Source organism: Acinonyx jubatus, chromosome D4 (genome assembly GCF_027475565.1).
Source record: "Acinonyx jubatus isolate Ajub_Pintada_27869175 chromosome D4, VMU_Ajub_asm_v1.0, whole genome shotgun sequence".
In the NCBI taxonomy this organism is placed as follows: domain Eukaryota; kingdom Metazoa; phylum Chordata; class Mammalia; order Carnivora; family Felidae; genus Acinonyx; species Acinonyx jubatus.
The window spans coordinates 78,139,700-78,165,985 of NC_069391.1; the positions used below are offsets into that span (position 1 = coordinate 78,139,700).

The 26,286-nt window shown below is 40.6% G+C and overlaps 1 protein-coding gene across 1 annotated transcript in view; it reads left to right on the forward strand.

Moving 5' to 3' along the window:
• The first annotated feature begins 452 nt into the window (after positions 1 to 452).
• Positions 453 to 26,286, forward strand: part of ALDH1A1 (aldehyde dehydrogenase 1 family member A1) — a 58,644-nt gene continuing 32,810 nt past the window's right edge. The window contains exons 1-4 of the mRNA XM_015063261.3: positions 453 to 607; positions 14,189 to 14,293; positions 22,160 to 22,300; positions 24,442 to 24,571. Coding sequence (XP_014918747.1) covers positions 542 to 607; positions 14,189 to 14,293; positions 22,160 to 22,300; positions 24,442 to 24,571 — 442 coding nt within the window. The 5' untranslated portion in view covers positions 453 to 541. The remainder of the gene's footprint in view (positions 608 to 14,188; positions 14,294 to 22,159; positions 22,301 to 24,441; positions 24,572 to 26,286) is intronic.

The window sequence follows — 26,286 nt, forward strand, 5'->3', positions numbered from 1 at the left end:
CTTTTCTGGCGCATGGACTGATTGGCTGACAGCATTGTCCTGAGGCCACCTGGCCAGGGACCTCCCCTCACCAGCTTCTTCTGAGAACAAGTGCCCTCTGAGACTCTTTTTCAATCCTCAAATTCTCTGATTCCAAGTCTGTCAGAGAACGGAAAGTTTCACAGTAGCATAAAAAAGCATGAAAAGCCAAAAAAATAATAACTGGCCTCAGTGTCCAGAGCAGCTGCACCGCATATCCTTATCACAGGTTTCGGCTTTGTCAATTAATTCGTCTGCAAATAGTGCCCTGTCTCCAGATGTAGTTTCAATGCTGGAGCACTGGTTTCTTAAGGATTTAAGTTTAAAGTCAAGGGCTTCCTGCCCTAGGTGTTACAAATAAGTAGTGTCGTTTTCTTTTTGCTCCGAGTTTGTTCATCCAATCATATTCCAGTATGCAAATAAACCTTAGCCCGTGCAGATAAAAAGGAACAAATAAAGCCAAGGGCTCTATCAGAACCAAATCGCTGAGCCTGTCACCTGTGTTCCAGCTGCCGAACCAGAAATGTCGTCTTCAGGCACGCCAGACTTACCTGTCCCACTCACCAATTTGACATATAAATATACTAAGGTTAGTACAATTTATATTTGCTGCTTTGCTTCAGGTTGCTAAAAACTACATGTGTGGAAAGCATAAAAGGTCAATGTAAGTAAACCTTGTGTAAAGAGCCCTTTGCAAATACAAAAATAAAAGGCTTGCAAAATGCAGGTTTGGGTTTGGTATCTTGATCAAATAATGACTTCTAGATCGTACCAGGCAACTTTTCCTAAATTTATTTCTTAAAATATTTCTAAGTGAAAGGAATTCTCTTCTGTGTGAAAGGTTCTTGCACCAGGGTTCAGTAGACTTTACTAAGCAGTTCTGTTAACTTCAGTGTAACCCAGCATGCATGATAAGAGAGGCCAATACTTACTAGAGAAACTTACTGGAAAGAGCCAAACAAATAGGAAATGATCTTTTTTTTTTTTTTTTTTTTTTTTAGGAAATGATCTTTTTTTTAAAGGAGAAACCGCACGCTGAAGTAAATGGTTTTTCTATATGTTTAATGAGTGTCAAAATCAAAGGACCCACGTCTGATAATTGGAGGAAAGCTCCTGTTTCAAAAACTCCAAATAGACTTGCATTATTTAGCATATCTAGGGAAAGAAAGCGTTCTTATTTCTTTCTTCGGCCAAGTTTGTTGCCATTGGAGCAGATGCATAATTGTTAACTGATAAATATTTAGAGAAACCAGAGCAGGAGCCAGACCTGGACTTAAAAATCCACAGCTAGGAAGAACGAGGAAATGGATCCTGTTTGAGTTGTTCAAAAGTATCTCTGAACTTTGCCTGTTTCACCCTGTTATATGCCTGCTTTCCTGTGAGAGTCTAGAACTCCCAAGCGAACAGATAAAACGGGCAAACAAACCAATCTGAACAAAATCACTTAAAATTGGCTTTATGGTACACTACGCACAGCAAGCAAAGAGAGGCACCGTTCCAACTTAGGGAGAACCATTTTGCTTTCTGAATTAGCCAATGAAAAATCAAGAGCAATATAACTTAATGATAAAGCAAAAGCCCCACTATTGTTTATTTCTTCCCTTACTTGTAACCAGGGATGGTTTTGAAATCCTAAGGTCGGTTACATTTTCATTTTCATAAGCACAACAAATGAGGAAGTTGCTCAGCTGACTGATTCTTTTCCTTAGGAAAGTATCTGCCGAGATCAGATTGTGCCTTTAACATGGTGATCAGCAGCTAGAAAATGTGTTGAGGTGTTATTTTTTATGATGTTTTATTCAAAAGGAAAACATGTTTTGAATTTAATTTTATTCCAAATGCGAACATGGAAAAAGGGGGTGAGTTCATACCCTCTAACAATTTGCACTTGGGAAAGGTGTGCCCAAACGATGACAAGACTTCAGTCTTCCGAGCTTCCTTACTCCAAATTGGTCATTCACAAAACATCCAATCTAAAGCAGGCACATTAAGAAATGCATTTCATAAATGTCAAAATCATTGGCAATGACTAAAAATTATCTTACTACTATTATTACAGGGTCTTTTTTCCCCCTATGATATACTTGGGAAGATATTTTCATAGTTCCAGAATGTCACATTTTAAAAAAATGGTGGAGCGCCTGGGTGGCTCAGTCGGTTGGGCATCCAACTTCAGCTCAGGTCATGATCTCACAGTCTGTGAGTTCGAGCCCCACATCAGGCTCTGTGCTGGCAGCTCGGAGCCTGGAGCCTGCTTCAGATTCTGTGTCTCCTTCTCTCTCTGCCCCTCCCCCTGCTCGTGCTCTGTCTCTCTCTCTCTCTCAAAAATAAATAAACATTTAAAAAAAATTAAAAAACTGCTTTGCAGAAGTTTGCGATCTTCTTTGTTATGTGTATCTTGAGGAAGCTCTAAAGTGAAATATTCTTTCCACTGCATTAAGCTTCATTTAGTAGCTGTGAACTGAGCATGTAAAAAAACAGTAGTGGATAAATGAAATGGACCTTAAAAATCTAGCATGCAAACACAGATCTGGAGATCCTTTAACACAGAGAGATGTTTTTTAAGATTGGAATCTCCTGTTCACTTCAAAGCCGGTAGAGGAGAACACCCCTCCAAGGAAAATGAGAGCCCTGAGTGTTCAAAAGAAGGTACAATTCAAAGAGCAGCCATTTGTTCTTGTTTTTAAGAACTTTTCTGGGTAGAAATACCCAATGCAAGGGAGTGAATTTTGATTGCTCACGCATCTTCTCTATAAATCTGTTCTGCTCAGATAGCATTTTATTGTCTGATTTATTAGTTACAGCGTTTTTACACTTGGGAGGACACCAGTTATGTATGTAATTAAATCTAAATGGGTGAGCTTTTCAAATGCCTTTGCATTCGCTTTTTACTGTGCCCCACTGAAGAATCGTATTGAATTTGCACTTGCAGGAGGAGTTGGAAAAATGATGGTTATTCACTAAGTTGCCTGATTGCAAAGCATGGAAGGAGACATTTTATAGTGTGTGTGGAATTACCTTCAATGGGCAGCCCTTAAACTCTGTTATCTGTCTCTTACTATGTTAATGTCTTTCTCTATTGTCACCAGAAATATCTCAATCACTGGGGCAAGGTGGAGAGGAGGGACAGACAGCAGGGTTGAGTAACAAAAAAGTGATCGCAGCTCCCCATTCTCAAGTTTGAGACTGCTTTTCACCCAAACCAAAGAAGTCAGTGTTGCATATCTTTTATGACTTATTCTCTAGTACAGTCTGATTATGTTTTTATTGTTGTTGGGGTGGGTAAAACAGAGGTCAGCGTTAAGTTGTTTTAAAAAGATACAAACATTTTTAGAATTTAAAACCTTAGTAACATCATTATGAATCCACATAAACTCGGATTCCATTCTTAACCTGATTTTTCCCCTTTGCAATTGTAAATGAATCCCATATCTACCAGCTCATCCGTTTTACTGAGGCTTTAAATGAAGATCTTCTTCGACACTTATGTGATTGTTGGGCAAACTACATTGCTTCCCTCTGCCTCGGTTTCCTTCTGTGTAAAATGGTAATAATAAAGGTCCCAATTTCCTAAGGGGGATAAAAGCATTAAATGAGTTGAAAGCATATAAAGCGTTTGAAATAGTGCCTGGCACATGGGAAGTGATTGATTAACATTGGCTATCCCAGTCCTATTTATTTTTCTGCATTCTTTCCAATTTTCCAGAATCTTCTTTTACTCAGCCTTTCCAAAACCTCAGCCTTTCCAAGCCTTTCCAAGACCTATCACATTGGTGCGAAGTTCCCAGGGTTTATCCACTATTTCAGGGATCAAAACTTTTCTCTTACAGGATTCAGTACCTTTGTTTTCCATTCTCACTTTGCAACATTGTTGTTTTACCTTAAAAAAAAAAGAGAGAGAGGGAGAGAGAGACGGAGAGACAGAGAGAAATAGAAAATTCAAGAAGATAAGCTTTCTCGGATGGGATTCAAACCCCAAAATGTTTACCTTAACTCACTGAACAATAAGATGTTCATACCAGAAAAGATGTTCATCTGCTAATGACATTTCATACACTTACATACACAGGCACTTACACGCAGAAAATAGTTGTAGCTAAAATTCATTGTGTTTACTCTGTACTAATGACTGACTAAGTTATTTGCACTGATTCTATTTACTTCTTAGGATAACCCTAGGAGGAGGTTCTTTTTCTTGTTTTTTAGATGAGGAGACTGAGGACCAGAGTGGCCAAGAAACTTGCCTTAAATCATACAGCTAGAGGGGCGCCTGGGTGGGTCGGTCAGTTAAGCGTCCAACTCTTGATTTTCACTCAGGTCATGATCTCATGGTCCTGCGATGGAGCCTCATGTTGGGCTCTGCTGACAGAGAGGAGCCTGCTTGGGATTCTCTCTCTCTGTCTTTCTCTGCCCTTCCCCCCGCTCATTCTCTCTCTCTCTCTCTTTCTTTCTTTCACAAAATAAATAAATATTAAAAAAAAACATACAGCTGGAAAGTGACACAGCTAGACTTTGAATGGGACAAGCCCTCACACCAAGTGTCTTGTCTAAGATCCAGACCATTACTTGGGAACATGGAGTTGCTGGATTATTCTGCCCTTTATTCTGACTCTCATTTGTCCATTCCTGATTACTGGAGGGGACTTGACCATGAGCCTTTCCAGCTGCTGCTCAGCTGTTCCCAGGCCAACAGGAGGAAGTTGGCGGCCAACTGAGGAAAAAAAAAAAAAGGAGAACAATAGGGAAGCTTGGAAGCAAACAGACATTCTGCTTTGATTGAAAAGGTGGGGTTTGGGCTGGGAGAGGCTGTGATGCAGAGGATTTAGAAAGAGGTGTGCAATGTCCATGGGAACTATGTGTCTTCAACTCCTATGGAATCACTTTTGTTTGGAGTAAGAGATGACCTTCCTAGATTTCTGGTATCATCGCATAACACATCGGAGTTAAAGATACTTTTTGGTAGAGAAGAGTTGTGAATCACTGCACACTAGGGGCCACGGGCCAGTATCTCCTCTTTAAATTCTTACAGCAAACAAATTCAGGCTGCGTGCATTTCCAGCTACCCCATTCTCTTCCCTCCTCCCATTTTCCCTTCCGTTTATTTAACAAGTCACTGAATTACCACTCTGTGCTTGGTCGGATGTATAAGGAGGCTAATAGGGTTCTTGCCTTAGGGAGCTTATGTTCTTGGAGGGTGTGGGGAAGAAAACAAGCCAGTCAGTGAATAGTTTCATCATAAATTTTGATAAATGCTAAAGAGGACAACTGACGGGAAGAGCTTGCTTTTGATGAGCTGTTCGGGAAGGTCTCTTTAAGAAAGGGACATTTAAGGTGAGCCTGATTGATGCAGAGCATAAAGTGCCCTTGGAGACCTGGGTGGGGGTGGGGGTAGGGGGTGGGGGGGAGAACAAGGAACCGGAGGTGAGGGCAGGTGCAAAGTCCTTTACAGGGAAGAGCCTGCTGTGTTCAAAGATCTATCAAAAAGCTAACAGGGCTGTAGTAAGGGAGGCAGAGAATAGAGCAGGTGAGGCTGGAGGAGGAGGCTGTGGCCAGACCGCCTGACGGATTTTGTAGGAGGGAGACCACGGAGGGCTGCTTCAAACAGAACGGGACTCAAGTTCAAGACAAAGCTGATTGTGCAGAGGCACTGCTTTCACTTGGGAAATGTTGCTAACTCCCTTCTGATTGAGGCAATATTCTGTTTGCTTTTGGCTTGCAAGCAGTTGAACAAATAGCTGGGTGGCTGCAAGGGACGGTGGCTTAACAAGATAAACGCGGCTTCGATTTCCAGCTCTTCTACTTATTTCATGCTATGACCTTGGCCAGGCTTCTAATCTCCTTGAGTTTCAGTTACCCTGTCTGTAAATTGGGAATAATAATAACCACCTTGGAAAGTGGCCGTGAGAATTAAGTGAGGGAATTTGTGGAAAACGCCTGGCACTTATTAGCGGCTTGGTCCAGGCTCTCTTTAACCCTCTCCTTTCCAAGATGACTCTTGCAATTCTCTAGGGATTCTATTCCTGATGGACATGGAATGAATTCTTGCAACGCGTGCCATAGTTTAAAAATGCTTACATCTCCTGCTCTCATTTGAGGCTCCTAAGTAACCCGTGGGAGGGAGTTAGAACATGTTACTAGTGTCCCATTTTAAAGCTGAGGGAACCAGAGTGCAGACATCTTCAGTGATTTGTTCAAGGTCACACGGCCCTCAGGAGGCACGGATGGAATGAACTGGATTTCGAAGCTTCTCATTTCAGATCTGATACTTTTCCACACGATACCATTTCCCCCTACATGCTAGCCGTGGTCCCACTCGCATCCTCCTGGATGGTCTCTAACAAGTGCTTTCAGACCCATTGCTTCATTTGTATTGTGCCTTCCTCACTCTGATTGAGAGAGTGGACATTTGGATGATGAAAGAAGAGGTATGATTTGGGCACTAGATCCCCAGACAGGTGGACCAACAAGAGAGAAGGCACTCTAGGGTAGTGCTTCTCAAATTTGACTATGCAGGTGATTCAGGGAGGATTCTTGCTGAAATGTAACTTCTGATTCTGCAGTGAGGTCTGAGATTCTGCATTTCTTTTTTTTTTTAATTTATTTTTGAGAAAAAGAGAGACAGAGCACGAGTGGGGGAAGGTCTGAGATAGAGGCAGACACAGAATCCGAAGCAGGCTCCAGGCTCTACACTATCAAAATGGAGCCCAACGCGAGACTCAAACTCACAAACCGTGAGATGGTGACCTGAACCAAAGTCAGATGCTTAACCAACCGAGCCCCCCAGACGCCCTTCAGATTCTGCATGTCTAACAGACTTCCACGTTTTGCTGATGTCACTCAAAGTGTGGCCACTTGACCAACAGTAATGGCCTAATAGTTTTGGGTCAACCTCATAATTTTACCTGTAATGACCATCACCTAGTTGCTTAGGGACCTGACTTTCTCTTTCTCTCAGAAACTTACATGCAGCCAGCTCAGAATCACTGACCTTCCCCCTTCAGAAAGTGCCTGAGTCCAACAGGAGCCAGGTGGTGGCCACGAACCCATGGTGGAACCAACATTGATTTTGCTCCCGGGAGGTAACCATTCAGTACAAATGCAATGTTTTAGCTCATCTCTGAGGACTACTGTCTTGGCAAATCATTTCATTCTCTGGCACCTGCCTGCTTCAAGAAACCTAATCAGCAGCAATCCTAAAGTGAATAACGCATGCTCTAAGGAATAGTTTGAGCCCAGTTTCACGAGGAGTCTCGCTACTTCAAGTGTTCACGTGACTTCTTTAAACTGGACTTCACCTACTGGATTTGTCAATACCTTCTTGCCAGAATGAGAGGGCTGTGTGAGAAGACTCTTAGGGATTATGGGAAAAAGCTCCTTTGCAGAGGAACCCAAAGTTAAGGTCATGCCTCCAATGTGGCATGAGTAATCTGTGGGCTGATGTAATACAGATACATATCTGAAACCTCATGGGAAAACAGGCATTGATAAAATGGTGATACCTTTCTCTCAAAGCAGCAGTCACCTGGCTTGTGGTGGTGTTACTGATGGTGGCAGTTTGGGTTTTCATGATGCTGGTATAATTATGGCCAAATCCCTCACCCATTTACCAGGTTTAAGTAGCAACATAGAGCCATGTTCAAAAGAACACGGGCAATGGTTGCCTCATAACTCAAGCCACTGCTAAAATATCAGAGGAGCAGATATATTTTGAGCACGTCTGTGTATCAAAATCTCTCCCACACAGACACTGTTTGCAAGGGATGTAAATTGTTGCTAATATTTGGTTTTCTGATCACATGCTGTAATATCTCTACCTGATGACTGTATTGTAATGCTGAAATCGTTAACGAAAATTTGTTTCCTGGGAATCTATCTGCACAAATATCACAGATGTCAAAACTTTGCCTGAACAACTACCAACTCCCCCCTCCATCCAGGTCCTATCATGGGACTATTTCCACTGCTCTCCTGATCCTTACTACGAAATTGAAACAAGGCAAACAACACATAACTGAACTGCGCTCTGTATCTGGCACTCTCTTTGGAAGGGAGAAGGCTCCCATGCAAGCAATTGTATTGTTGAACCTTAATATCGTGAAATATACAGAGAAAAAAAGGACGAACTTTCTGGTGCTTCTGCATCTTACCTCTTTGATACGGTGTATGCGTGATGTGCAGAGGTCATTGATGAGTACTTTTGTCACCTGTGGGACGTAGGGAAGTTGTGGTTCGAAACAGACATGCCTTCTCATCTTTTCCTTTCCTGAGTTGAAAAAGCTGAAGGGCTTTTTCAAACAAGAGTAAAAGAGTATACATTCGTGTTACTGAAGTCAGACTATAATATAAAGCAGAAACGAAAGGAAAATTTTCTTTCTCCTACAATTGTTTTGGTCACTCCCATTGTTTTCATTCCTCTGACTACAGTTAAATATTTTCCTCCCTTCTGTTATTTCCTCCTTAATTTCCTTTTAGATTTTTTTTTCTTTTTCTTTTTTCTTTTTCTTTTTTTTTTTTTTTTTTTTTACTTTCAGTCTCAACATTTTGCTTTGCTGCCTCAGGGTTTGGGGTGAAAGTAGTTGCCGGAGATGTAGCTTTGATTCTTTTAAATGTTTAACACCTCCGCCTGACTTTTGTTCAGCCTCTCCTATTATTCATGCCCCATCTTAATATCCCCCCTCCCCCTCCAAAGTCTTTGGTACTTTTGTAGGTGCCTAATGCTGAGAAGAGTTTGCACATTTACAGCATATACCCCTTCCTGTACATTTACCCATCACTCCACATGCTGTGACCCAGGTTCTCAGTTTTGGAAATGCACACAGGGGACATAAGATGGGGAATTCCGTTACCCTTCCTCACCCTTGGTGTATCGCAAAAGAAATTCTCTGTGCATTGAAAATGTGAGCTATTAACATCCCTCTGCCACTGAGAAAGCGCTGGCTTCCCTTAGATGATCTAAAGCCACTGCTGTAGCCCCAAAGAGGTGATGTGACCTTAGGGCACCTTGGATATCTATTGGAGGGAGTCAGGGACTCTCTCCCCTTTAAGCCAACAGGTTCCAAAATGTTCTATCAACAGGAAAGGCTAATAGGTTTTATTTTGCCTATTAGTCAAATTCGGCTTGATCCAAGCCAGAAATATTTTGAGGAAAGGGCTTATTTATTTAGAATTGTAACTTTATGCCAAACACATTAAGACATAATTTTTACCCTGGAAAGCCCTTTTTTTTTTCCTCAAAATTATGATGTATTCTTGGGCACTAAACTGCATTCAGGAAACGGCCACTTCTTTTTAAAATCAAAGGTCACGAGGCATCCCTTAAAGGCTGACATATCTAAAATTTAAAAAGTAAAAATCAATTTTTAAGTTTCCTCCACATTCCCATTGATTGTTTCCCCAAATGAGAAGCACTTGATGTCTAACAGCATGCATAGGAGTCTCTAATTCCCAATCAATACTGTGAACTTTAAGCTGAGGTCTAGTTACATATATTATTCACAAGTATCCTGCGTCCCAAACTCATAATTAGCATGTAGTTAATACAACAGTTAAATAGAACCCAAGATTTTTTTCTTTTATACGATGATCCCTTTCCCCCCAAAACTTGCTGAAGGCAAACAGCAAATGGAAAATGAGGTGGTCACCATGATAGATCATTTCCACGGGCCTGAAATAGGTTTCATGATTATTATACCAAACATCCGTTAGCCTACACGGCTTCACATAACCATTTTATACAACAGAAAAGATGATTATTCACAAACATTCGGTCACACAGTTAGCTGGAAGGCAGATGTCAAATGTAAAACCCACAAAAGTAAAGCAGAAAGAAAAAGGTCATTAAGGTAGTTCTTGCCCAAAAACTTTTCCACGGCTGACGAGAAGAAAAGGAAGGGAAGGTACCTGGCCTTTACAGCCACCTTGGTCATCTCATTAATATAGGCTGGGCTCTGTTTGTTTGCCGAAAGGCCCCTGTTTGGGGGAGAACGCATATATCTCGTAATCCGAAGACTGTATTGCTATCTCAGTATACTCTCCAGCCTTATGGACGCATGCCTGGAATGTTAAAAATTGTCTCCCAGCTAATCTCCTGGGACTCTGGCTGCTCTGCTTCAATCCATGTTGGGTACATTAACATCAGCATTCCTAAAACACCCATTTGATCCTGTCATGCCCTTATTACATCCGGAACAGAGTCCAACCTTCTCACTCTACAGACCAGATCAAGATTCACTACAATCTGGCGTCCTTTTCATCATCGAAATTTATCTATGACTTGTTTCCACAAATTCTCTGCCTGTGTCCCGTGACCTCTTCCCTGTGTTACACGTGTCCAGAGGCTGGTTCCTTCCTTTGCTCTTGTTCCCCTTCTTTCCACCAATCCAATCCTATCCTTCAAGGATGCATTCTTCTGGCCCATTTCCTACCCTTTCGTGAGTTCCACTCTGCAATTTACTGACTAAAGCACTGCTCTCGTCTTTACCCTACAACCTTCCATTTTTTACTGGCTGATCCTGATGTGAATACATGCTCTTCTTTGATTACAAGCCCCTTGAAGGCAGGGGCTCACTCTCTCATGCTTTCCCATGGTACCTTCCAGGTGCCTCAGGTATTTACTCACTATTTGGAAGAACATAAGTAATTTAATAGCAGGATATGAAAGGCTAGTTGAGGAAAGAGGGGAAAAGAATGTTAAGTCCAATTGGACCAACTAGTGAAATCATCACGAGGAGATGATACTTTAAGTGAGACTTGAAGTATGAGTAGAAGAAAACAGTGAAACTCCAGCCTGAGGAACAGCATGAGTAAATAAATAAATAAACAGCATAAATAAATCAGTGAGGCTTGAAGTATGAGTAGAAGAAAACAGTGAAACTTCAGCCTGAGGAACAGCATGAATAAATAAAGGAACAGCATGCAGCAGAAGGACATGGTGTTTGAGACAGTAGAATGAAACTAAAATACAGGGTAAACTGAGGAAAAAAATAAAAAGTTGGAAAAGCATATTGGGGCTATTTATGGTTAGGAGAAGCATATCTGGAAAACCTAGAAGAACCACCTAAGTGTCCCAAGAAGTGGCCAAAATGTGAATTGGGTTGGTTTAGGAAGATTATGATAAGGGTGGGGGGGGGAGATTATATTCTAATGAGGCAGAGGTGGGGGGCAGGAAGAACAAGCCATCTTTTTATGATAGTATAAGACAAAGTGATACCAAAGGATGACTAGGAATTGTGTGTGTCATTAACAGGAGAGGGAAAATGTGTGTGTGTGTGTGTGTGTGTGTGTGTGTGTGTGTGCCTGTGAGAGAGAGAGAGAGAGAGAGAAGAAGAGAGAGAGAGAGAGAGAGAATGTGTAAGCAGCATAAAGCTAGGGATGACAGTGAGACGAATCTGGGACACATTGTTTAAGATGTTTCACAGCCATCTCTTGGGAAGAAAAATACAAGAAAGTAAGGACTAGGGATGCATAAAGGAAAATACTCTTTAAAAGTAATTACAAGATTCTCTAAAATGTGTTCATGAGGGCTAGAATGCTGATGCACTCGTTGGGCAAGTCAGTAACTTTTTAATTCTTTTTTTAAATGTTTATTTATATTTGAGAGAGAGATAGCACGTGTGTGTGAGCAGGGGAGGGGCAGAGAGGGAGAGGGGACAGAGGATCCCAGGGGGGCTCTGCGCTGACAACAGAGAACCAGATGCAGGGCTTGAATCACGAGGGGCTCAAACTCACAAACCGGGAGATCATGACTTGAGACAAAGTCAGAGGCTTAACTGATTGAGCCACCCAGGTGCCCCAGGGCAAGTCAGTATTGAATTTTTCCTTCTTCGAGGTGAACTCAGATGACATCATGTTTTTCATGAAGGACATTATCTGCGTGCCATTACCCTTTCCCATACCTCCATGGCTCTGTCCTTGAATCTCTAGTCTCATCAGAACTGCTATGCACCCCCTCCCCCTTTATTTATTCATGCACATTTTTTCCCTGTCAATTCCAGGCTAGCACTACAGTTTTTCGATCTCCTCTAAACACCTGGGCTGATGTTGTTTTGACATACAAATAATTGTGTTGGTGTGAATAGGCAGATAAGAAAGATCATCCTTCCCTTTGTTTTTTTTTTCCAGCAAATCACAAATGTCATAGTGTGCTCATGTGCAGAATATTATTGGTCTTACCCATGTGTAGCTACTGGATTGTTGGTCTTTTGATTCAATTTTAAGTTATTTATTCAAGAATCTTTGATGGACCTTAAAAATCACCTGAAGGCTGAGATTGTATTGGACTGTGTGGATAAACCAGAAAACCAGACCAACATAGTTCTCGACCTTGTCTTCCAAAGCTTACAGCCTAGGAGAGAGGGGAGACATTTAAAAATGACTTTTCAAAAAAGTGACAAGTTTTACGATGGAAGTTTAGGAGACCAGGGAAACAGTTTTGAGATCAGGCTGTCTAAGTAATCTTGTCAATTACAGAATATAGAATTAATTGTACTTAAGCATTTAGGGATACATGATAATATACATTTTACTAATTTGACAGAATATTAAGCTATGATATAGACATGACTTCATAGAATAGCTAAGTTAGTGTAAATTCACAGGTTATTTGAAATATATACAATATGAGTAACTAAACTGAAAATGTATAATCTTGATAGCTGCCACTGGGGAATTTTTAATAGCCAACTGATTTGTATTTAGTATAGCAACAAATTTAAACCTCGGTTTGGGGGAGGGGGGCAGTGTTTCAATACTTTCTTCCTCTGGGTTGCACTGTTAATAATTTATCTTTAAATATCAAGTAAGGGGCGGTGTCTGAATTAAGATATATGTTAAAAATGTAGTGCGTATGTCACCCTTCATTTAAAACTGCATGTATCACAGTGATTCTGTGATTCACAATTAGATACAATAATTCACGTTGTAATAATAAATCTAATGGAAGGTTGTAATACATAATGTTCAATAGCATGCTTTTGGTGACTTTTATGTTTCAAAACTAAATAAGAAAAAGGAGAATAAACAAGAAATAATGAAATGAGAGAAGGGACAAGAAATTCTAGCTTTTTCCAGAAACAAAACATAACTTTATTTACCACAAAAGGAGGACTTCTTAATTAGGCTTTGCAAAATATTTTTACTCTGTAAAATGACACATCAAGACCCTATTAGGCTCCATAATGAAGCAAAAGTTGAAACTCATACTTTTTAAATGACATACTAACATTTTTAAATATTACTATTCTTTCATACGCAGAACAAAATCCCATGTTTTCTAGACCCCTCTGTCTATTTAGATGCAAGTCTCTTAGATATCACTAAGAAATCTAGTGCCTGATTTTATCTGAGGGCAAATAAATGATTAGATAATCTCTTTAAAAGAATACAACCCTTATGCCTTGAAAAGGTCAGTGAAAACATGTCACTCACCAATTTTTTTTTCTACGCAAACTTCTTTTAAAACCTACCTTTAAAACAGTAAAATAAAGGATCAGAAAATAGTCACTTATGATACCAAATCTCCAGCAGCCCAACATGAGAAACTTCAGAATCTGAAGTGAAGAATTGAGATGATTAATCGAAATTAAAGCCACCAAAGCCTCTGCCCTTACCTCAAACTCAGATACAAGCACTATTTCTAGATTTTTTTCTCTGGTCTGTATTTTCTAGGGTTCAAACGACCTCATACCTCAGTGTAATTTCAAAGTATTGCTTTGTTTAAAAAAATTTTTTTTAATGTTTTTATTTATTTTTGCGACAGAGAGAGACAGAACATGAGCAGGGGGGGGGCAGAGAGAGAGGGAGACACAGAATCAGAAGCAGGCTCCAGGCTCTGAGCTGTCAGCACAGAGCCCGATGCGGGGCTCGAACCCACAGACTGTGAGATCATGACCTGAGCCGAAGTCGGATGCTCAACCGACGAGCCACCCAGGCGCCCCATTATTGCTTTGTTTTAATAAGTGTGTGTACATACGCATGCACACGCGTGTGTGTCCATGTGTATAAATGTCTTGAACGGCCCAAAATGCCTTGTAGGGTGGGGCAGGTGAGGTAGGTGAAGGAGGTAAGGTTTTAACATTGGCCTCACTTAGGCCTATTGAAATGCTGTAAGTCTGTAAAAGAACTTCTGAAATTTGCTGCATATTTAAACGCTCCTTTCTTTTCCTCTCTATAGATTTTCATAAACAATGAGTGGCATAATTCAGTGAGTGGCAAGAAATTTCCTGTCTTTAATCCTGCAACCGAAGAGAAACTCTGTGAAGTAGAAGAAGGAGATAAGGTGGGTTTTGCAGCACATAGGCCGGGTTTCTTTGTTGGTCAACATCCTGAGCTCCCAAACAGGCCACAACTTGTAACATGTCATGAAAATACCATTTCTGGGGCCCTGTGGGAAAATTTTCTTGGTACATAAAGGGCACCCAGTAGCCTTGTGATAATGATGAGCCTAGGTTTCTGGGTGTTGTGCTGGGTTTTTTTACACTATTTCTCCTTGCTCGCTCTTTAATTTAAATAATATTGGGGTTTATTGTACAAACAGACTATATGTAAAGTGATTGGTCATAGACGGATGGAGTAGAGAAATCCCTTATTCTTATAAAATTGTTTTTTTTTTTTTGGAGCGCCTGGGTGCCTCAGTCGGTTAAGCGTCGACTCTTGATTTCGGCTGAGGTTACGACCTCATGGTTTGTGGGTACAAGCCCTGCATCGGGCTCCGCGCTGACAACGCGAAGCCTGTTTGGGATTCTGTCTCCTTCTCTCTCTGCCCCTCCCTCACTTGCTCTCTATCTCTCTCTCAAAATAAATACAAATAAACTTAAAAAAAAAAAAAAAGATTTAAAATTGTTCTTTTTTAAGTTGCAGAATGAAACTAAGGAAACAATGTAGGACGTTTGAAATGGTATATTGCCAAGTTAGTTGATTAAAAATCATTGAAAGAACATTGATTAGTACCTTTAAAAATTGAACTTTTAAATCCTGAAACTGAACCATTAAAGGTATTGTTGCTTTCTAGCTAATCACACTAACAACAACAAAATCCAACTTTTATCATTTTTTTAAAAATTTTAAATATTAATTTAATCCTCAAGCATCCCAGTGGGAAACCTATCATTTGCGACCACTTTCACAAATGATAATGAAATAGCAGAACGGACAAGTTGGCTAATTTACTTTAGGTGATGTTGCTAATAAATAACAAAATCAGTATTCAAATGCTGTCCTTCTGACCCCAGAGCCTGAGACTGGCAGGGCAACCTTACTTTGTGATTATTATAAAAGTAAGATAGGGTAATATTAAATAGCCTGGGGCATGAGGAGAGTAAAAGCCTTCAAAATTTTTATATGAATATATACCTTAAAATGTATATGTGTTTCTCAGTCTTTTTTTTAATTTTAATTTAATAATTTAATTTAATTTAATTTTATAGAAAGAGAGAAAGAGTGTGAGCGGAGAAGAGGCAGAGAAAGGGAGAGAGAATCCCAAAAAGGCTTTGCACTGAGCATGCAGACTGTTACGGGGCTCTATCCCAAGACCCTGGTATCATGACCTGAGCTGAAATGAAGAGTCAGATGCTCAACTGACTGAGCCACCCAGGCGCCCCTGTTTCTCAGTCTTTAGTAGTCCAAATGTTATCAAGCTTTAAATCTCTGTCTCGTAAGGTATCAAAAGGTAAATTATTTCGCTACGTAAAAAGACCACTGAAAGATGAAGTCAGGATAACAATCCAAAGTGCATACCATTTGTGGCACAATGTTCGGTTCGCTGGGTCAGTGCCATGTTCCTACCCAGCTCCCACTCTTTCATTACCTTCTACCCACTTGGTGAGATCACCGAGGTGAGATTAAGCCTTGCAGATCTATTTTAAGATGGCCATAGACCTGAGAGGCTCGTTTGGGTTTAGAGAAGCGCCTGGATTCAGGTGGCAGTATTATCAGAAGACATAAGATCCGTGCCTCAAGGGGCAAGAATGCAGAGTTTAGCCAGAAGGGTCGACAGCTTGAGAAGTAGAAGCCTAATAGAAGGGAGACAAATGTCACGTGCTTTCAGATTTCACTTTGTGTATACACCAGAGTTTATCCGTACATAAATTCTTCACAGGCTTCTTACCAGCTCTGGGGAAACAAACAAACAAACAAACAAACCACAACTCTCTTGGTTTTGGCTTTTTCTCAGGCCTCCCCCAAAACGTAGGAGTCCCACCTTCACCACACCCAGAATCAGCCTCCGTGACTGCCAAGGTCACGGTGCAGCCCTTGGAACCCAGTTCAGATCATTATCTGCAGCGAGACCACAGCTGTTCCATAGTTTATTTACCCTCTTTGAGTTTCTGTTGCTTTTTGGGTAAAATGGGGAGATAGGGAAAACTTGGGGGAGGTTAGATAAGAAAAGATGTAAAATGTTTTAACAGTGCCAGGCACATAAAAAAGCCTCAGTCTTTTTTAAAAAAATTTTTAATGTCTTTTTTTTTTTGTTTGAGACAGAGAGAGACAGAGTGAGATGGGGGCGGGGCAGAGAAAGAGGGAGACACAGAATCGGAAGCAGGCAGGCTCCAGGCTCTGAGCTATTAGAACAGAGCCCGACATGGGGCTCGAACCCATGAACTCTGAGATCATGACCTGAGCGGACATCGGATGCTTAACTGACTGAGCCACCCAGGCACCCCCAAAAACCTCAGTCTTTATAGGGTTTTACACTTCTTTAAAACACCCCAAACTTCCCAGGTAGCATTGCCCTCTTCCTGTGTCATTAGAGGACATCATATGCACCTATATTATCACCCTTGTGTTGTATAGGTTTGGATTCATTTGTCTGAGACGGCATGCTTCTTGTAGAGACCAACACTGCATCTCACCTTTATATTTTCAGGGTCTAACACTCTACAGGTAACGGATGAATGAGCTAATCTCCTCCGTCAAGCTCTGAGCTTCCATATACTCCACACACCTCATCTTAAAAATCTAGTACTAAATTAACTGTTGACTAAGGCAGTGGCTCTCACAATTTTGTGTGCAACAGAATTCCCTGGAAGGCTTGTTGAAACACAGATGGCCGGGCCCCACCCACCCTTAGAGTTTGTTTCCATAATTCTAGGGTGGGGCCTGAGAATTTGCATTTCTGACAGATTCTCAGGTGACTCTGATGTTGCCAGTTTGTTGGGTTGGAGGTGGAGGAATATACTTGGAGAACCACTGAACTAGGTATTAATAAGTTGTATCCCCTCTGTTAGCATTTAATGGAGGGCATGGACTTAATAAGTAAAATGTTAGAGTTGGAACCTGCGCTGTGATCATCACTCTGCACCTCTATGAAATGTGACAAGACCAAACTTGAGCAGAGACATACTGATGGTCCCTGGTCACATGCTCCAGGAGACCCAGAAGTCTGTGTCCTTTGGGCTATTCCTAGAAATAGGAGGAAAATGTGTTCTTCACATTCAACAAAGAGGAATGATGATTTATCAGAGACTTCCAGAGATCTACGCAGCACTGCATTAAAGCACCATATTACATCAAGCGTCCTTCTGGTTGCTTGAGTAGCTCTGGAGACCCTGGGGTGGTGGGGAAAACAATAAAGAGCAAGGTAAGGTACATTTGAGCCCCCTGACAGCTGCCTCCTCTTTCTCTCCAGAGGTATAAATGCTACTCAGGAGTAAGACCGCAGAACTGGTTGCAGTTTGCAATTAACAACAGAACAAGTATTCCGGATGCTTTGGCTCTGGTGCCTTGGACATTTCTCTTTGCCACGGGCTTCCAACTTTAGTTTCATCAGTGAAACAAATCTGTGCCAGGAGTTCCAGCTGAATCTCCTCAGGCAGTCTGAGGACTTTTCTTGGCATCGTGGTGGCATTTACCTTCTTCCTAAACCGTAGTGAGGGAGAGCTGATGATCAAACCTGAAGCTTTAGAAACGTTGGTCATTTGTTTGCTGTGTGCTTTTTGGCAGTTTTACTCCTGCTCATAGCAGAGCAGCATTGTCTGTGCAAATGTAGATCAGGGACACTCATTAACATCCAGCAAAGCTTCAAATCAGGTCACAATGCTAATCGAGTTGCTGGATACTTGATCATTTGAGTTCAGTTGTTTATGATATAAACTGTTTGGCATAAGCAACAGCTTGCTTAATATTTAGCACTCTTGTCATCGTGTTCTCTTTCAGGGGTAATCTACTAACGTTTCTTTCTAAGTAATTATTGCTGGTCTCACAGTTTTGCCGACAAATGTGTACTAACTTCTAACGTTGCTTAGTGAAAGGTACAAATCTAGTAAATTACACAGTCACCGTAAACCTAATATTCTGGAACTGACTCTTTAGATAATGAGCCAAGAGGTTTGGGGGATTTAATTTATGAGCAGAATGGAGCTAACAATGGGCTATATACCGCCTTTCAATGGTGTTATAAAGAAAGGAGGAGGGGCAAGAACAAATGGAACTTACAAAGCAAAGCACTGATGTGGGTGGGAACTGTTTTCTTTTCACTTCACTGGCTCTTTTAGGCTATATTGACTAATCCTGAAAACTGCTTTTAATACTAAGCATGACCCAACAAATAATTGGTGGGGATAAAAGTAAATGTCCATTAAAGTAAGTGCTTATGACAAGTGTAAAAGTAAAACTGGTCTGAGAACTATTTTCTCCAAATTGGAATGGATTTACTATGGAAATGCACATCCTGGGAGTGATAGAAAAGTTTGTCTTTCCTTAACCATGTTTAGGAGGACTTTCATATTTTATCTTCATTCAATCCGCTTTCTTCCATTCAGCTTTAGTCCCTTACTTCAAAAAAAGGAACATTTTAAACACTCTAAGGCAAAAGCATTGTTGATGGTGGCAAATCTGAACGTACCAAACTGTTTACTGGTTGATTAAAAAGCTAATGTCCTTGCAGATGCTATAGTCCCGGAATAAAAAGCCAAGAGATACTAGTCATAAAACTTTTATCATGTTTGTAACAACAAGCTTCATGCCTAATACGGTTAATGTAAAGGCTCTGTTACATAATGGAATTGATTAAAGTACGATTTACGATGTGAATGTCAATATCAGCAAATTATTTATATCAGGAGCACTCTTCTATAAAATCAAAGTAATATGATGAATTTAAATGATAGGTCATTAAATTATTAAATATTTATTAACTGCCTATTGTAGGCCCAGAATAGTAAGGAATAGCACAGCTTTTAATACAGATAGCAATAAATATTCATTGCAAAGATCACTATCAGGATATTCTTGCAAAGCTATGAAATTGGATTTTGGAGCCAGATGTGAGATCTAATTTTGGTTGCTAGGTTTCCTGCTGGATTTCATGTCCTGTAAAACAAGGTGCGTGGTGCTTAACCGTGGTAGAAACTGCAGGGTTATGGAGGGTGTCACTTAGTGCGTAGAGCTTGGTAAACTCTTAACTAGTAGCTACTGTCAAGCTGGATTAGCCTGGCAAGAGTTTAGGTAGATTCTGATCTTTGACCTGGGTCTTTTTTTTTTTTAATGTTTATTTTTGAGAAAGAGAGAAACAGAGTGTGAGTGGGGGAAGGGCAGAGAGAGAGAGGAAGACCCAGAATTGGAAGCCGGCTCCAGGCTCTGAGCTGTCAGCACAGAGCCCGATGTGAGCCTCAAACTCATGAACTGTGAGATCATGACCTGAGCCGAAGTTGGGTCAGACGCTCAACCGACTGAGACACCCAGCTGCCCCTGAGCTGGGTCTTAAAGAACATGTAGAATTTTCAAAGTAAAGGAGTGTGCTGGTAGAACATTCTAGGGAAGGAGAATGGCAGGAGCAAAGATGAGAAGCAGTTGGGCTAGACAGAGGAGAAAAAAATGTAAACGCAAGTTTGGGTAGGTGAGGTGGTGCCCCATAACGTTGGGTCTTGAAAATCAGGAAGAGGAGTCTGGCCTTAGGACCGTAGGGCAAGGGGAGACATTGCAAATATCTGAAAGGGAAAGGGATCACGTAAAATTGTTTGAGGAAGATTAGCCTGATAGCAGTAGAAAAGACAGTTTGGTGAGAGAAGATAATGGACATGGGAAGATTAGCAGCAGTATGAGATAATAAAGCCCTAAAATGATACAGGGTAGGGAAAACTGAAAGGAAAAAATTAAAATATACTAGAACTGAGAGTTGTTTTAAGGTTGTTTTGGCGCAAATATGACAGCACTTGCTACCACTTAGTGAACACTTAATGTAATGTCTGTCACATAGAAAATGTGTTTCCAGTGTTACCTTATTTAATTTTCAAAAGGACAGTCTCCCATCTTCGCTATTTTATCGTTAGCAACCTGATGCCGAGACTTACAGAATAGCGTTTGACATATTTTTGGATGGGTGGAAGGATGGATGGATATCCCAAAACTCACAGAGATAATAGATGAGGAAACAGAATTCAAACTTGAGTTGTTTTCTTCCAAAGCTATGTATTAACCACCATTACTCTATTTCTATGCCTGCGAGATAAAATAGAAGATAGGAGAAAAGGAGGATTATAACCCAAAGGACACAACCACAAAAAGGTCTTTATTTCAGGAATGTATTTTCCGTATGACAGAGTTAATTGTCTTGAAGTCATTTTTTCCCATATCCCTTCGGGAGGCCAGGACGCCTCTGATAAACCATATTTGGTTAAGGCCAATAGCAGAACACTGACAGAAGAATCCAAGAGAAAGCTGGGGCACACAGGTCTGTTTAAACACAGAGCAGCATATATTTTATAAGCTGTGGTATCCACAGATCCTGCTGGCAATTTCAGACTCTTGTGTTTTTGTTTTTTTTTCCCAAACACTGCTGTCTGAAAATAACTTGGAAAAGGTTAGAGCCCATGGCCTAAAACAACGTCCAAATATAAACGATCAGTGTGATTAGCTGAATACCCAAAATATGACTATATACATATTTAACCTCAAAGGCTAGGCAGTGAGATAAACAAGTGTGTGATGTATTACAGTGAAAGGATGTTTACTTGTGCTCGGTGAATATTATCACTGCATCACACCAGATTACACTTTTTTTAATTTTGAAAAAATTTTTATGTATTTTTAGAGAGAGAGAGAGCACAAGCAGGGGAGAGGGGAAGGGGGAGAGACAGAAAGAATCCCAAGCAGGCTCCAAGCCGTCAGCACGGAGCCCAACGTGGGGCTCGAACTCACGAATCATGAGATCATGACCTGAGCTGAAACCAGATGTAGACAGATCTTTCTCTATACCAGTTTCACTCTGCTGTGCTTTTTTCTCTCTACACAAGAGGAATGAACACACGATTATGATTTTTACCCTTCAACAGCAAAACCCAGTTGCTATACACCTGCAGTAGGTTCCAGATGAAAGTGTATAGGCTACGGGTCACCGGCCATCCAAGAAGATACACACCATTTTAGTAGATCTTGAGCTTTCCCTGGAACTCTTGGTAACGCAGTCACCAAAGCAGTATCACGTAGTGGTGAAGAGCAGTCTCTACAGTCAGAGGCGCTCCGTTTAAAATTCCCTTCTGCCACTGCCTGCCACTGACCTTGGGCAAACTTCCTCTCTCTCTTTGCTTCACTTTCTTCATCGGTAAAATGGGGAATGTATTTGTCTCACAAAATTCTTAAGAATCAAATGAATTGGGGCACCTAGGGGGCTCAGTCCGTTAAGTATCCCACTTCGGCTCAGGTCATAGTCTCACGATTTGGGAGTTTGAGCCCAGCGTTGAGGCTCTTGTGCCGTCAGTGTGGAGCCCACTTCAGATCCTCTGTCCCCTTCTCCCTCTGCCCCTCCTCTGCTTGTGCTTTCCCTCCCTCTCTCTCTTTCTCTCTCTCTCTCAGAAATAAATAAACACTTAAGAAAAGAATCAAATAAGTTAATGTGTGTAAAGTAATTAGAACATGATTTGATATATGTATGGGAAGCCTTTCAGTGATAGCAATACTTAAGTATTATAATATTTCTATTCTAGGAAATCAAGCCTGAGTTCTGTGTGTGGAATTCATCATTCCAAAGATTAGGCAGCAGGTATATAATTCCAGTATATGATACTTGAGTTTGTACAATGTGCTCGACGTTGGGCTAATGAGGACACAGCATCTACTTATGAGGACCTTTAGTCTGTTCTATAGGGTTCCTGCCATTGGATTCGCTAACACTTTTAGGCTACTGAATTGAATTCCCTTTGACTTACAGGAGGATATTGACAAAGCAGTGAAGGCCGCAAGACAGGCTTTTCAGATCGGCTCTCCATGGCGCACCATGAATGCTTCAGAGAGAGGGCGGCTAATATACAAGTTGGCTGACTTAATTGAAAGAGATCGTCTTCTCCTGGCAGTGAGTATTAATCAAACTGGGCAGGTAGCGAGATCTCTAGAAAGTACTCGTTGTTTGGATTGGCACGTCGGTTATGTTTTAGTCATCACTACATGCTCACTACAAACAAAACGAAAAGACCTCGACCAGCTCCAGTACAGAAAATCTTATCAGTGAGCTTATTCTCGAGTAGTAATCTGCATTGTAGTTCTAGACGATGTTAATTTCTACTCGTGTAGATTCTACAGTCTAAACTTTGGCAATCCAAGTTAAACCAACCTACACGAATTTCTTTTCTCTATTCTAGAATTCCTTAGAGCCTTCAACGAGGTCACATGCAGTGAATAGCCTAGAATAGTACACTGGGTTTCTCCAACTTACTTGAACACGGGACTCTTTTTATGGAAAATCGCATAGTTTGTCAAAGGTGCCCAGAATATTTCTCTAAAATAAACCTATTTCTCTTTAATCTAGCCCACCAAGACACTTAATAAATAAATGGCTGCTTTTTCCCCTCCTGAAATGTATGCATCCACAACAGTCTCGATTAAATGATATTCTCTTTACAGTTGAAAAAGGTGAAGAAGGAGGAAAGAAATCCAATCGTGCATGGCTTATAATAATTATATTTTAATGTATACTGATAAAAAAAACCATTTGGCAGTTAGATGAGTCAGTTAAGTAAAATGGGCGGGGTGTTTCCTTATTTTCTTCTTAGTTAGGTATTATAGTGAAGCCAATTGAACCCAAACCAATACCAACCAAGATCAAGTTTCAGAGCAAATTTTTATTACCTTTAGAATCTTTTACTGGCAGTAACAAAGAAGCCTCTATACTTATTTTTAAATCAACAGGAGCAATTATAGTTAATCAAAGAACTATTTATTATTTAAAGGTTCAGCGTAATTCAAAGTATGCAAAAGTGTGGACTTAGGAGTTACACACAATAATATTATATTAACCAAAATGTCCTGGAGGAAGAAAGCAGAATTTGCCAAAACTTGACTTTTCCTATTTAGCTGCTCTGTGGAGTGTAGAGGGCTTGCTCCCTCTGTCTGATAAGCTCCTAAGGGGGAAAGAAAATCAGGACACGAAAATCACGTTTGATCTAAGTTTTGAGATGGCTCACAACATAATGCAGAGACAGAAGATTGTCTGATAAACGAGGAGCTATTTTAACAGTTTGTCACCTGGACATTCCTGCCCTGGCCGGACATGAGGTCCCAAAGAGCTCTTAAGAGTTCCTGCTTAAGGAAAGGAGGAAAGGAAGACAGGTCATCTGATACCAATAGACGGTTAGAGCACAGCCTGACCACTCAAACAAGAATTATGATAATAGTGGCAAAACTGGGAGTTTCACAATTAAAACTTCTACTGAAGAAAACTCATGAACTAAAAGATGCAGGGGTCACTGAAGTTTGTGTAACTTGATTGGTTATATCCAAATGGCATGCAAAAATTAAAAATCATTGAGGCACTATTTTTTTTTATTTTTTTAATGTTTTTTTTTTTTATTTTTGAGAGAGAGAGAGAGTAGGGGAGGGGCAGAGAGAGAGACATGGAGACACAGAATCTGAAGCAGGCTCCAGGCTCCAAGCTGTCAACACAGAGCCCGACCCAGGACTCGAACCCACAAACGGCGAGATCATGACCCGAGCCAAAGTCGGACGCTCAACTGACTGAGCCACCCAGGCACCCCAATCATTGAGGCACTATTAATAGTCCCCGATATTTAACTGTCCCACAGTTGTATTTATGCACTAAGTGAAATTTTGTTGGAGCTCTGATCTAACGAAACTAGGTGCACTCACTCTCACCAACTTCGTGTCTATCAAATTGGAACCAATTCCTAGAAAGCTGGTCAGCTGGAGGACAGTCAGAATGAGATGGAAGAAAGGAACACTAGGGGTTAGTAACCAGAATCTCACTGCCCTTTCTATCTGGATCTTGGTATGTGACCTTAAGCAAGTCTAAGTAAGTCCTTTTAGCCCTTTTCTGTTTTACCCCCTTTGTTAGAAAGGGAAGGTGATATAAGATGGCTTACAGGATTTCTTTCTATTTCCAAAATTCTCTAACACATGATCATTGAAAATAATAACGCTGTATTTTTTAATCTAAAATGTTTGTGGAAGTTTATGTTTGAGGTTTGATTTCTTTTTCAGACAATGGAGTCAATGAATGGTGGAAAACTATTCTCCAATGCATATCAGATGGATTTAGGGGGTTGCATAACGACATTACGCTACTGTGCAGGGTGGGCTGACAAGATCCAGGGTCGCACGATACCCATCGGTAAGGAGCTTTGAGAAACCACCAGGGATGGGGGGTAGGTGCGAGAAGATTACTGTAGAGCTGCATTATTCCAAATCCTCCTTTTTAAAGATGTCACCCAAAAAGGCAGTCTTATTTTCACCTCGACTTTGAGATGATGCAGCTCTGAACTTCTGCTAAGATTTATCACATAGCTTTTTAACATTGTTTCTGCATAGTCACACAGAAAGTACCACTACAGATGTGTTAGACAATTTTAAAGCAAGAGCAGTCTTGTGCCCACAATCACTGAATTAGGGCAATTGTCTCTCTCAAGGCACAAACTTTTCAAAGCTGGCCTCAAATTATTTATTGTGTATTCCAGTAGTGGCATTTATACCCCTCCTATAATGTAATTATTTAAGTGTCTTTGCATGTTCCAGAGTGAGTCAGTTATGGTCATCTGTGCCTGGTCTAACTCAGTAGTTACAGCAGATTAATTAAACAAACCAATTCACATTGATTTATTTCAAGTAGCTTCAAAGCAAGATGAGACTGTGTTTATAGCCCAATTTAAGAATTTGTGAGTAGATGTGTATGTACGTGTTTTATTATTTCAGTAGAGAATGCACATAATGAGATATGAATATAAAGAAGCATCAGTTTGGAAAACATGATGGGTAGAATTTAATTCCTATAAATGCACTTACTGGCTGTAGAAGTACAACATCCTCTGGGCTGGCCCTCCTGGGTATTTTCAATCTCATGACAGCCTCCAGCAGGTTAAAAGTGATAGCCAGGAATTAAAAGGGGGGGGGGGAGGGAGTGAGACCATGGTAAAAAACAAGAAATGTGGCTATGTTAGAAATTCTTGCTTTACCCTTTGACGAGGGAGAAACCATTTTAAGTAAAAATAGACTTGATAAGGAGCTTTCTTGCTATGATAGCCAGGAAGTTTTTGTGAGAACTAGAATAGAACAGAACAAAATGTGCCATGTAACCTCAGAATGACCACATCAAACTTTGAGGTATATCAATCAATGAAATCCAGATTGCAAAGCAATGTCTTTTACTTCTGACACCTTTTTTAGCAATGTCTTTTACTTCTGGCATTTTTTTTTCATGGATTAATAGAGTCTGCTTTTATTTTTTGGTAGGAAAAAAAAGCCTTTAGAATAAGCAGTAGGCTTGTAGGGAGATATATTTTTTTTTAATTCTACTCTCTTCTAATTTTATTAGTTTTACTTCAAAAAAATTCTGCCATTACTGATAGAAGTTAGAACTGTCAGAGATAGCACTCTAACAGGTATTTTCTTAGTCATACACCTTTTACCTTTTTTCTTTTTCTTTTTTTTTTAAGTTTATTTATATATTTTGAGAAAGAGAAAAAGAGAGAGAGAGAGAGCACATGTGCATGTGCGTGTGCACGTGCATGAGTGGGGTTGGGGCAGAGAAAGAGGGAGAGAAACAGAGAATCCCAAGGAGGCTCTGCACTGTCTGCACAGAGCCCAGCACAGGGCTGGAACTCACAAACCATGATCATGACCTGAGCTGAAACCAAGAGTCTGATGCTCAACTGACAGGGGCACCTAGGTGCCCCCCTTTTACCTTTTTTCTTAAGAAAGAAAAGTAAACTTTGAGAATGAGGATAATTTAGAAAATAGCCCTTCTACATGGGTGAGAGATAGAACTAAATATCTTTCAGATATTTTCTGGTTTCACATCTTTTTCTTGACCTATATCAGTTTTATGGTTCC